The 12862-nt window shown below is 43.9% G+C and overlaps 1 protein-coding gene across 1 annotated transcript; it reads right to left on the minus strand.

Moving 5' to 3' along the window:
* Window positions 1–1272: 1272 nt before the first annotated feature.
* On the minus strand, window positions 1273–2019 carry LOC134450548 (forkhead box protein Q1-like). Its single transcript, XM_063200386.1, has one exon. It carries the CDS (start codon window positions 2017–2019, stop codon window positions 1273–1275), a length of 747 nt encoding a protein of 248 aa, XP_063056456.1.
* Between the last annotated feature and the right edge of the window lie 10843 nt (window positions 2020–12862).

Raw genomic sequence — 12862 nt, forward strand, 5'->3', positions numbered from 1 at the left:
AAACCAACGAACCACTTCTGAGACTCATCCTTGTGCGTGATAGTATTCTCAAACACTTCAGCTACGGTTGTGCAAGGTGTTTCAAAATAAAGTCAATTTGTGAGTGCGGAAGCACTCCGAGAAAACCATCCCCAGTCAATCGTCCTGTTCCACGTTGATCTCAACTCGCACACCGCGCACTTCAAAAGAACGCAGCTGCACTTGCTAACAGGCTCCACACAACTCACGCATTGCGTATTCCATCATCATAATAAATTAGGGAAATGGAGTCATGTCGTACGCTCAAAAAAACAATCTCGCGTCGATAATAACACACACACGGTCTATTCATGTCCACCACCGCACAACCAATCTTCAATGTCAACACCCTGACAAACGGTGACAACAAAAGGCACCACGAACAAACTTGAGCATGTTCATGTTAAAAGGCTACCCGCAGCATAATAATTAGATGAATCTTACCTTAAAGCAGAATCACAAGTAGGCTGTGTTTTTCATGCAAGCTAGTTCCATTAAAAGCCCGGGGTGGTTGACATGATGAAGACATTTTGTCCCAGTGCAAACTACTTGAAGCTGCTACCCATCTGATGTTGAATATTTCCACAATGCAGCGATTGCAAACGGCTCAGCTGTCTGTCACTTTAACCGTCTTTCTTGCTACTTCTCGGCATTTTAAAAAAAAAAAATAAAGACAAAAAGCCAAAGACTGCCATGTTTTCTTTCCGATACGGCTAGAGATTTGAACAAGCCTTGCCTTGCTAGTTGTTGCTATCATAGCTGCCTGTAGGGCAGAAATTGGCTACTACCTGAATTGTAACAATTTTTCATTTTGGGCGCTGTGATTGGCTCACATACTCCCGCCACAGAGTAAAGGCTCTGCTTTTAGTCCCATTGACAAGCTATGTGACAACTTAATACGCATGCGCAAACTTCTACATTGACAGCATTGAAGGCAGGGTAGGCAGAGGAAAAGCTGCCTTACCGGGCTGCCTGGCTGGCATTCGAAAGCTCTGCTTTCAGCCTGTCTCTGCTACCAGCCGGGACTGCGCGTTGCCACGGCAACCTGCCCAAGCCTGAGCGCTTTGCTTCGTGCGATTACTTAGGTTTTTGATCGTTGTCCTGTGTATACTGTACTTTAAACAGCTCATAATTTATGCTGAATCAATGTTATTGTTGTGTAGGCCTATGTGAACTCTGAAGAATATTTTTTTAAACACGTGTTAGTTTTTATTTTTAAGACATTTATCCCAGGGTAGGCACTGCCTACCCTGCCTACCCTGACCGCACGTCTCTGTCGTGGCCTAATCTGGAGGAGACACAGTCCAATTTGTGTTGGTCGTCTCGTGGGTTGAAAGTAGCAGGTGTGCTGAGGATGCTGTCGATGGCAAACGGACCGGTGAATCTACCCTCGTTACGCACGGGGGGAATAGGGGTGGACGCATGGGTGCGTTTTTGGTCACAGGTGTCAAATTCTCCGTTCTCGGGGTCCTCCTCCACACTTCTCTTCTTGGTGGTCACGAGACGTTTCCGTCTCCTGCGGAACACCCCGTCGGCGAACGTGTACTCGCTGTGAGGGTTCAGCATCCAGTAGTTGTCCTTGCCCCATGGGCGCGCGGGTTCACGCAGCACCTTCAAGAAACAGTCGTTGAGCGACAAGTTGTGTCTGACGGAATTTCGCCAGCCCGTGTAGCTCCCGCGGAAGAAAGGAAACTTTTTCATCAGGTAGTCGTTGATCTCGGCGAGTGTCAGCCGGCCGGTGGCCGAGTCCCGGATTGCCATGGCGATGAGAGCGATGTAGGAGTAGGGCGGCTTCGGGCGGCGCGTGTAGGGCTTGTTTGATTTGGCGGTGTCGGTCTCGTGAACAGGTGACGGTGTCTGGGGCACCCTGCTTGTGGCGGTAGTAGAGCGGTCCCCATCCGAGCCCAGCTCCTCCTCTACGGGCAGCAGGGGAGACTTCTTCCCACAAAGATGTCCACAGGTGTCAGTGGCACGACTCGCCGAGAGCACCTGAAGTTTCATCTTTCTTCAACTTGTTCGCTGTGATGGTGCGTCCACCAGTTGTAGTCTTCAGTTGCGAATCGCAGCAAATGCAGTTAACAAAAACATGTAGAGTGGTGCACACTTTGTTTGGAGGCAGAAGTTAAATGCATCATATGATGGAACTACACTAATTTAAGCTGGAGGCATTTAATATTTCACCGGGGGTACGTCCCCTGAGGGCGGAGTTTGCGAGAGATATGACATCCCGCGGAGAGGAGAGACAACCCGCCCTGCTAGAATACTACACAGATGTGAAATTTGTCGGTGTAGCTGGTGTTCACGGTGCTTTCCATGGACTGGTATTTTAAATGCGCGTGTATGGCGAAAGAGGACCTAATTACGCGTCAATGTGGTAAAACAATAAAGTATTGGATTTCATGTCAGTATATCTAACCTAAGCAGAGCAGGAACAACTCAGACATGTCCCACACACTCACAACCCCCAGCCAACTTGTCAAGGTCAAGGATTGGAAATAGGCCTATAGCCTACGGAAATTGGCTCTGTTAGGTAGGCCTACCCATAATAGATATTACAAATTCCTCCAAGCCTTTACTGTGTCCATATTTCTCTGATGTAGTGGTAAAATGATAGGAGCTGGCCCGCTATGCATCAGATGTATTAAATACAAAGGCTACTCAAAAGTGTGCTGATTGTAAATACAAAGTCAGTTTAGTTGGGCTTACCCTCCACCACACCATGTGATATGCCTGTGATATGTGATACAGTAGCCTCATACACATGCAGAGTGTATTTGTGTTTGTGTGTGCCACCACTGTGCAGTAGGCTACCATGTCTGTTAACGCACCAAAGACTTGAGTGCCGCAGAAAATGATACACCTTCCCATGTCACTTAGAAAGTTGTGTGTGTGTGTGTGTGTGTGTGTGTGTGTGTGTGTGTGTGTGTGTGTGTGTGTGTGTGTGTGTGTGTGTGTGTGTGTGTGTGTGTGTGTGTGTGTGTGTGTGTGTGTGTGTGTGTCTGTGTCTGTGTGTCTGTGTCTGTGTCTGTCTGTCTTGTACAACAATATTTTCCCCTTGGTTGGAGGTGTGTACTTTTCTCACTACATACATGAGTACACATGCAGGTTCTCTCACTACAGCTTCAAGGAATCTTTGATAATTACATCCTTGTCAGTGGGCAGCAAGGCAGCATGTGATTCCCATTGTTGTGATCACACATCACACCTCACCAGCACACTACACAGGTAAAAACAGTAAGTCATTAAAGCTTCATTTGTATCGGCACATTTGGGTTTTACAGAACACCACACACATCTGTCCAATTTGGTGCAAAACGTGTAGGGTATTATTGACAGTTGTGCAGACTGCACACAAACATCCACCCAAAACAAGGGTTTCTATAGTCTTTATCCTTTAGCCTTATTTCATATACGCCAGTGGTTCCCAACCTTTTTCTCAAGGGACCCATGTTCTTACTATTGTAAGCTTTGGTGACCCAACCACGCGAGTGCCCGCACGAGACGGAGTCACAAGATGCCCTCTGTTTCCTGCGAAAACTAATTTTAGTTATTTTATTCCTCAATTCGTCTTTGGTCAAATATAGAATAAATGTTTAATGTAGCACTCACAATTTGTTGCTTCTATGCATTTATTAGTTAAATGCTTTGTCTTTTATTCAACATGGGCTATATATATTTAAAATGAAACCCCTTAAAATCAAGAGGGCTCCGCGACCCCCTGTGGATCTTTGGCGACCCATAAGGTGGGTCCCGACCCATAGGTTGGGAACCACTGATTTAGGCTATTCCAACAAACATTCACCCAAAACAGGGGTGTCTGTTAACCCGTTAAAATGCAACGTTATAAATGTGTTGTTACCAGAATGGCAATGAACGAGTCGTAGTACATTGCTAAAGGCTCTGTGTTATGTCATAGTAGTGTAGTACTATGGTGCTTAACTTGTCAATGGCTATTACAGTGTTCCTCAGATGGTACGGCGTGCATATACTGTATAAGCCATTGATTCTCAAACTGTGGGCCCTGAAGGTGTGCAAAGCAGGCCTTGAAATCATTGTATAACACAGTGGTTCTCAAACTTTCCCCATCATTCCCCCCTGCGGAGAGTCTGGATGCTTCCTATTCCCCCCCTCCCATGCAACAGCAGTACTCACGCAGACTGATTTTACGATTGCTGCGCTGCACAGAATCAAAGGAAAGGTGAGATAAAACAAAGAGGGACGTGTAGTCATTTCCTATGCTATTAAAATTCATGAAAATTTATAATATAATATTGGTTAGGGCTTGAAATGTATTGCTTATTGGAGAGATAGGAAATAATTTCCTTGCGGAAAACCTCAAAATCAGATGTTATGCGCCCCCCCTGAGATGCCCCCCCCCCCTCCACTTTGAGAAACACTGTTATAACAAAAGTTAATATTTGTGTGTGTTGTTGACCATGTATTGCAGCTGTGTTGTGTATTAGGTTAGAGTTGGGCCCTGAACATTTGAGACAATTTCAAGTGGGCCCCAACTTGGAGAAGGTTGGGAACTTCTGATGTAGGCTTTACTCCAACACATTTATTCCAACAAATATTTGCCCAAAACGGTCTGAAGTCAGATTTAACATTCAACCATTTCCACTGTTTGCCCTGTAGGTGGTCCAAGTAAAAACGGCATAGTTAAACAAAGGAGACACGCACTCCACGCTTCTAAATGAACAATCCCGTGCAACCAGAGCAGGACTAAATGATAAGTTCAAAGGAAAAAGAATCTGGTGCCACAAACTCTGATGAAGACGCATGTCGAAACGTTTATTGCACTGAAAAAATTAATTACAGAAAATAGACATCCGTGCGGCACTAGATTCTTTTTCCTTTGTACATAAAAACTGCATAGATCTGAAGAACAGAAGACACTGTTCTGTACAGCATAAATCCAGCATTTGAAGACATGATCACCCATATACTTACAATGCTTCTGTGTGCTTTGTAAACTTAATGGGACAACACAAAAGACTAATGACTGTGTCAGTGTGTGTGTGTGTGTGTGTGTGGGGGGGGGGGGGGTACAGTGCCTCAAAATGGCTGGCTTGCCATGGCTGGCCATAGTCCAGGGCTATTCAATTGGCGGCACGAGGGCCACATGCGGCCCAGATGCAGTCCAGATGCGGCCCATGCCTGGCCCCCAACTGTAGCACTATACGATTTAGTTTTGATACTGCAGTACAGCACATGGTTTTCTTGTGAATCTCCTGCTTGTCTTGTGCATTCACATTCAATGTGGTTAAGTTTTAGGTTAGAAGAACATGTTTAAAAATTGCTTGGAGACTACTGATTTGACGTGTCATTACCGCGTTAGTAGTGATGGCTGAAAATGTGCGGCCCAACGTAAGTTCTTGGTTTCAAAATGTGGCCCATGATGAAATTCTAATTGAATACTAGCCCTGCCATAGTCCATATACCTGTTCTAGTGTGTCAGAATACAGGTGTCGAAAGTTCCTGGAAGAATGGTCAGTGTCTGGTAATCAGTGTGATTCACTATAATTATCCTACTACTACTACGCCTTCACTGTGACAGTCTAAAAATAGGCTGTTTATGACAGTGCTGAAGACACAAGTGTCAATAAAAGAAGCTATATTTAGATCTTCTCTTCAACCTTCAAGGCAGAGATACATGCATATGAGAAGAAGCCAGCATTATGCCCATCATAAAGTTATCTTTTAAAAGTTATCTTTAAAGTTATCTTTATCAGCTATGATGAGGACAAGTCTTATGTGGGTGAGATGTTGCAATCTTGTACTATAGTAAGAGGAGGGCCTTATCGGTTTGCAAAGTAAAAGTCCTACCACCACATATACTACCGGTACATAGGTTTTCCGTTTACAACCATTGGCTATGTGAGGAGGTGCAAGATGCTAAGCAGCCAACCATGTGAGTGCATTTTTTTGAGTGACAGCAGTTTCCAACAATCAGAGGTTGCTCTCATTGAATGAGCTGATTCATTTTGGCTAGATATGCAAATTAGCAAGAACCCTTCACTGTGCATCGGGATGTTCTGGGGAAAAAAAACCTTTTGTAGCCTCTTACTGCAGCAGGGGTCGCCGGCGACCCTATTCACTTGCTGAAACTGCTTAACTACATCATAACATTACTATGACATTGCAGAGAGCCATAGTGCTGCGCTTAAGGGGTTTTAAGGGATGGTGGTAAGAGTATTGCAACTATGCTGCTCGTTGAAACTGTGCTCCCTATTGCCATTTTTTTCATGAATATTTAGTAAGTAGCCTCTTACTGCAGCAGAGGTTGCCGGCGACCCTATTCACTTGCTGAAAATGCTTAACTACATCATAACAACATTGCTATGCCATTACAGAGAGCCATAGTGCTGCGCTAAGGGGTTAATAACACTAATGACATTGACACGGTGGCATGCTTTGTGTAGATTTAAATAATTCTAGGCAGGGGCTTTCTTTTCACTAGACACTCTTCCTTTCATGGCTCTGACCATATACATGCATGTTAGCGCTGTGCGCCACATAACACATCTCCCACATTGTTTTAAAGTTTCTTAAAACACGCATCATCGCAGGTGGACACCTTGCAGGTTAAGAAAATAAAAATCCCTCTGCCACATACTGTATTTCTTCCAGCCCATTCGCTCCTGTAGCCAGTCCTTTAGCAGATGAGCTAATGATAATGAGTGAAATTACTTTTAAGGGAACAGCCCCGCGTGTAGTTGTCAGGGCCGGATTAAGATGGCCTGGGGCCCCTAGGCTACAAGTTGATGTGGGGGCCCCCAGAAAGCAAAATCCATGACAAATTTACTTTGACAGTGCCATAATGACGTGCTAGGAATTAGGAATAATATGTCTACCAACTGTACTCAACATGAATGTTTCAATGTTGCATCCTGTCACAATTCTGCAATTTTTCACTTTTGAACAATCTGGGGCCCCCTGTCAGGCTGCAGCATATTAAGCCTGTGCATCAATCCGGCCCTGGTAGTTGTTGAACGCAGTCAGATGATGTAAATCAGGTTACAGTTTTACAGCAACATACTTAAACTTTATGACTTGGTTGTAAGTTGAAAGAACTGTGAAATCCTTGTATATTGTTTTAGAGCCTGGGAGGATCTTGTGATCATTTGTCTCAAACTGTTCCAAGAAATGTTTTATTTCATAATTGTGCAGTTACCGGATGGAGGAGAGGTTCTCCACCAGGTATTCAATGCTTGCTGAAAAAAAAATAATACATCAACATTGCTATGACATTCCAAAGTAACAGAGTAGCCCTTCAATGCCGTACCTCCAGTGGCACGTTGTAATAGTCATTGAAAAGTTAACTACCATACATGTAGTATTACACTACTATGACAAAACACAGGGCCTTTAGTAGTGCACTACGACTTGGTCATTGCCATTCTTGTAACAGCACATTCATAACAGCATGTCTTAAGGGATTAACACTTGTACTCAGAAATGTTGGTAGTAACGACAATCTTAAAGGAAAGTGTTACGGTTACGAAAGACCTAAGGAATAACTAAATCTAATTCTGGCTTAATAACGTATGGAATTATTCTCTTAACAGATAAAATAATCACTGAAAAACTGCATTTAATGTTTTTTTGGATCATCCTTGTTTATCGTTTACATTTGCTTGGTGATCTGAAAATGTATGTGCAAAATGTGCAAAAATCAAAAAATCAAGGGAAAAGGGGAAGGCCTACCGCACACATGCCTGATGATGGATATCCAGGATCCAGCATTCAAAACGTTGCTGATTTAATTTAAAGGGACACGTGTGAGATTTTTAGTTGTTTATTTCCAGAATTCATGCTGCCCATTCACTAATGTTACCTTTTTCATGAATACTTACCACCACCATTAAATTCTAAGTATTCATTATGATTGGAAAAATTGCAGTTTTCGTACATAAAAAGGGGGATCTTCTCCATGGTCAGCCATTTTGAATTTCCAGAAATAGCCATTTTTAACTGCAAAAATGGCTGTACTTGGACCATAGTAGAAAATATGTGTTTATTACTCAGTAAACTTTCATGTAAAGATCAAATTTGGCAATAGGCGGCCAAATTTCAATGTGCTGCGTAGTTGCAGTACCTTTTTTGACCATTTCCTGCACCGTGTCCCTTTAATAAAGATGATTTTGGAGCTTATTTTGCAGTGTGCCGACCTGGGGACATGGGGACATGGTTTACCCGCCTCCCTTGGGTTGCTAATGGTTATTTGCTTCCCGACAAAGTGGAAGAAATTCCCGAATTTTCGGGAGCTCAGAAAGTACTTGCATTGCTCTTGACCTGACTGAAGGTGTTGCGTCACTAGGAGGGCACGGCCTGGCTAGGTCATTGGCACTGTCGTGGAGCAGCCCTATCGCATGTGACCTTACTAGAAGTGATTAGGTAATGGCCATGTTCTGGTAAGAAAGGGAAGTTACCATAGTAGCGCTGACCTGAATGTCTGTCTGCTTCAATAAACCTCTAAAATAGATCAGACCTTTCACCTGCAACTCTTATCTCTGCTCATAGACGACAGAAATAGAAAACTTTTATGAACCGCATCCTAAATATAACTTATCGATCATCAGGACTGGCACACACACATAAGCACAAAAGCAATAAATTCATTAATCACAAACATAAATCTAGAATCAATGAGGTTACTAACCTCCAGTTTATTCCTGTATGTGTGTGTACCCTCGTCCCCCCGTTTGTGATTATAGTATATTGGTGGTGATTGATTGCCCGTGTGGGTACCATATAACCATTTCCTGTTGACTAAAAGCATTAAATGTTGCTAGGGTGCAATGAGCTTTGTGTATTTGGGCCCGGCGGTGGGGCCCCTGAAGCCGTTTTATCTGGCCCCCGATATCATTTTAATGTTATGCAGCTTCACATGAAATATGACATTTTGTAAAGGAATCTTAGAAAATAAATTTCCAATACAATGAAGTTATATTCAGGAGACCTTGAGAAGATGGGACTGTTGAAAATGTGGCTGCCTTCAGTATTGGCCCAATGTGCAGGGAGAAATGCTGGTTTGTGTGCATATTATGCCCCTCGGAGGACTTTTGCGGCCCTCGCATGAATTTGAAGTGGCCCCTCGAATGAAAAAGGTTCCCCACTAAATTTTTGTGTAATCTGTCAGTGATCAGACTACTGATTACTGTGCCATTCAAAGTCAGACTAACCGCGCGAACAGACCAGGTGCGATGCGATTCAAGCGACAGAGTGCAGCTGTAAGCGATACGGGCGATTGAAGAGACTAGAGTATGTCTGTACAGGCAGAAGGCAAAGCATTCAAGCATTCCCATTGGCTGTGGTCACTGACCTCTATACAGTCATTGGCTGTTGCGGCTTGTCGCCGAACCGCGTCATAGAAAGTTGAAAGGATTTCAACTTCAAACTGTTGCGCTCATAGCGTAAATCGCTCTAGTCTCCAAAATCGCTTTTGTCTCGTGACTCAATACAAAGTCAATTACTTCCGTCGCTCACCTCGCTCTTGTCGCGGTAGGTGTATTTCTGCGGTAAGACTTGGACTACAGGTCTCGTTTCTTCAGGGACCTGGCGATGGGAAGTTGAAGGATATACTGTATGTTGGATAATAATATCAATAATTATATTTTCTTTCTTTCACCATCTGAAATTTGGATTAATCATGTATGCATACATCTTTGTTCTCGCTGGAGAACGGACTTCCCGAGATCGTGCGACTCTTGCAGGGGAGCAGCTATCCACGCAGTGGACCGATCGTCAAAAGTGTGACACGGGGTCTGCGCACACGAGAAGCTGAGATGGTTGGATTAGGCGATGTATGGAGCAAGATCGCTGGCCGTGGTGCTGAGGTACTGCCACAGCTGAGAAATGTCTACGTGGTAGACAGTCTTGAGGTCAGGAGTACGGAGTGCCACTGGGTGCTCGGACATTATCTGCGCCTGCACCAAGCTTAAAGGGACACTGTGTGAGATTTTTAGTTGTTTATTTCCAGAATTCATGCTGCCCATTCACAAATGTTGCCTTGTTAATGAATATTTACCAACAACATCAAATTCTAAATATTCATTATGACTAGTAAAATGACACTTTTCATACATGAACAGGTGGATCCTCTCCATGTCCGCCTTTTTACATTTGCATAAATAGACATTTTTAGCGGCAAAAATGATTGTACTTGGACCATACTAGAAAATATTTGTTTATTACTTAGTAAACTTTCGTGTAAAGATCAAATTTGGCAATAGGCAGCCCAGTTTCAATGAGCAGCATAGTTGCAGTACCTTTTTTGACCATTTTCTGCACAGTGTCCCTTTAAGGGAAGACGCCTCAGTATTTCTATTCCACCAACTTTACACCTTGTAAAATATCTGGTTTACTTGATGGCGGCGTCATACATAACAGTGTCACAACAGTGTCATGACAGTCATGGACGACTGGTCATAAACACATGGCAATGTAATGAACGTGTGATGGGCATGAAGAGCTGATATTGTTAGTGCTGTCTTTATCATAATCCAATGTCACTTAATGACAAAGTCATAACATGTTTATGCCATTGACATTATATTAATGGCACAGGCTTGACTGCATTACGGCATTGTTATGACACTGTCATGTCATAGGACATATGATGCTGGCTTTGTTGATGATATGTTTGATTAGCATGAAAGGAGTTTGAAGGATTGAAATGTAGAGGTTGAAGACACTGACCACAAGCCTAACATGTGTCTTGCGAGTTAAGCTTAAGTTACAATAACTGTACAAACTGTGCATGCAAGTGTCTGAGTTGTATTACTTTGTGTCTACCTGTATATGTTTTGACTATTTGTGTATTTCGTGAGCATATTCATGGTTTGGAGAACTCCCCATGTCTTTTGCAAAATACGGTCGACCACGCCTTACAAACAGGGACCGAGCCCCAACAACTACTTCAGAGAAAGAGAGGAGAAACGGATGGAGGGGAGGAGAAAGAGAGGGGAAAGGAGAGTGTGTGTGTGTGTGTGTGTGTGTGTGTGTGTGTGTGTGTGTGTGTGTGTGTGTGTGTGTGTGTGTGTGTGTGTGTGTGTGTGTGTGTGTGTGTGTGTGTGTGTGGCTCCATGTGTGCATGCTGCATAAGTCGTTCTGAAAAGCACGACTGCAACAACAATGAGCTGCGGATTCAAAAGAACTTTAGAGAAAAGAGTGAGAGAGCGAGAGGCAGACAGAGAGAGAGAGAGAGAGAGAGAGAGAGAGAGAGAGAGAGAGAGAGAGAGAGAGAGAGAGAGAGAGAGAGACAAAGAGAATGATGATCTCTGCTTCACTAAATCTCTGCCTTTTGTGTTCCTGCGGCGCTTTGATCCCAAACTTCCACTTTCACTCAAATACATGCGCATGTGCACGCATACACACACACACACACACACACACACACACACACACACACACACACACACACACACACACACACACACACACACACACACACACACACACAATCTAGAGACAGAAGAGACCCACCGTGTGTTAAGACGTAGATTAGTTTACTTAAAAGCAAGAGGGTGAATTATGAAAAGAAAAAAAACACACCACATTCAGACAGATGCAGACAGGCACACAAACACGCTCAGACAAAGGGATAGACTTGTTGACGAGGAGATTACTGTTAACTTTTATGAATACTATGTTAGTGTTGATGCCTCAAACCCTAATACTGACACGCGCTCAGTAGCTATACACCGCGGATGGCACGTGTGTGTGTGTGTGTGTGTGTGTGTGTGTGTGTGTGTGTGTGTGTGTGTGTGTGTGTGTGTGTGTGTGTGTGTGTGTGTGTGTGTGCCTGGTGGCTTATAGAACACCAAAACACCATTTATTAACAACAAAACACCATTTATTCAGTCGGCAAGTATGCAAAGATGATGGGAAATACACAGAGCCATTCAAGCACACACAGAGACACAAACATCAGCAACAAGTGCAGAGAAGCTTAGCTGAGTGGTGCAGACAGAGCTCTGGGATTTCTTCTGTAAATATGAAAGCCACTGTTCCTCTGTGTATGAGGATCATCAACCAAACTCGTCTTGTGTCCAAAGCTCTGAGGGGTGACCCACACTGCTCCAGGGACTGTAACCAATACCCTGTAAAAGAAATGTAAGTCGATTTTGGATAAGAAAAAAAGGTCACCTATAAGTGTAATGTGATGTGTTCCAAACAGGGGAGGCGAGTTAATGACACAGGTTAGCAGGGGAGGCCAGTCACTAATGGGAGCGTACCTAGGTTCCCCGGGTCCTATGTTCCCTGGGTTGTATGTTCCCCGGTCTTTGTATGGGACCGGGGAACTAAGGACCCTTTTTCCTATGTCCTACTGTATGTCCCTGCATTGTATCTGACAAGGGGATAAGGCCCAGGATGCTTGCGCATGCATATTTCTTGCACGAACGGTTGCCATGCGTAGCGTATATCATGACAAGTTTGCGCAGTGGCAGCCTAACCTTAACCCTGACCCTAACCGTCCGTAACCCTAACAACAACCCGCGCTCGCCATGCGGCAGTCTGGAAGCAGCGGGGAACATACAGTAGAGCCTTTTTGAAAAAAAAAATGGTTCTAAATTCCCCGCTAGCGAGGCACATAGGACCAGGGGAATAGGACCCGGGGAACATAGGGATGACCCCATCAAGAACACGGGTTAGCAGGAGAGGCCAGTCAATAACACAGGTTAGTTTAGTGAAAGTGAACCGCCTAAAGACACATTCATTGAAGTCTTCCTGCTAGGGTGGCCTTATGTCTGACAAAAATCCTGGACATTTTTCCACAACCTGATTGACCCTTTTGTCTAGCGGCACTTGTCATTCAGTGTCCAAGTAAAATATATTTTCC

This window comes from Engraulis encrasicolus, chromosome 6, assembly GCF_034702125.1.
Source record: "Engraulis encrasicolus isolate BLACKSEA-1 chromosome 6, IST_EnEncr_1.0, whole genome shotgun sequence".
In the NCBI taxonomy this organism is placed as follows: Eukaryota; Metazoa; Chordata; class Actinopteri; order Clupeiformes; family Engraulidae; genus Engraulis; species Engraulis encrasicolus.

Bases quoted from the DNA above. Each gene is read 5' to 3' on its own strand.
- LOC134450548 (XM_063200386.1), bottom strand. From the start codon at position 2,019: ATGAAACTTCAGGTGCTCTCGGCGAGTCGTGCCACTGACACCTGTGGA.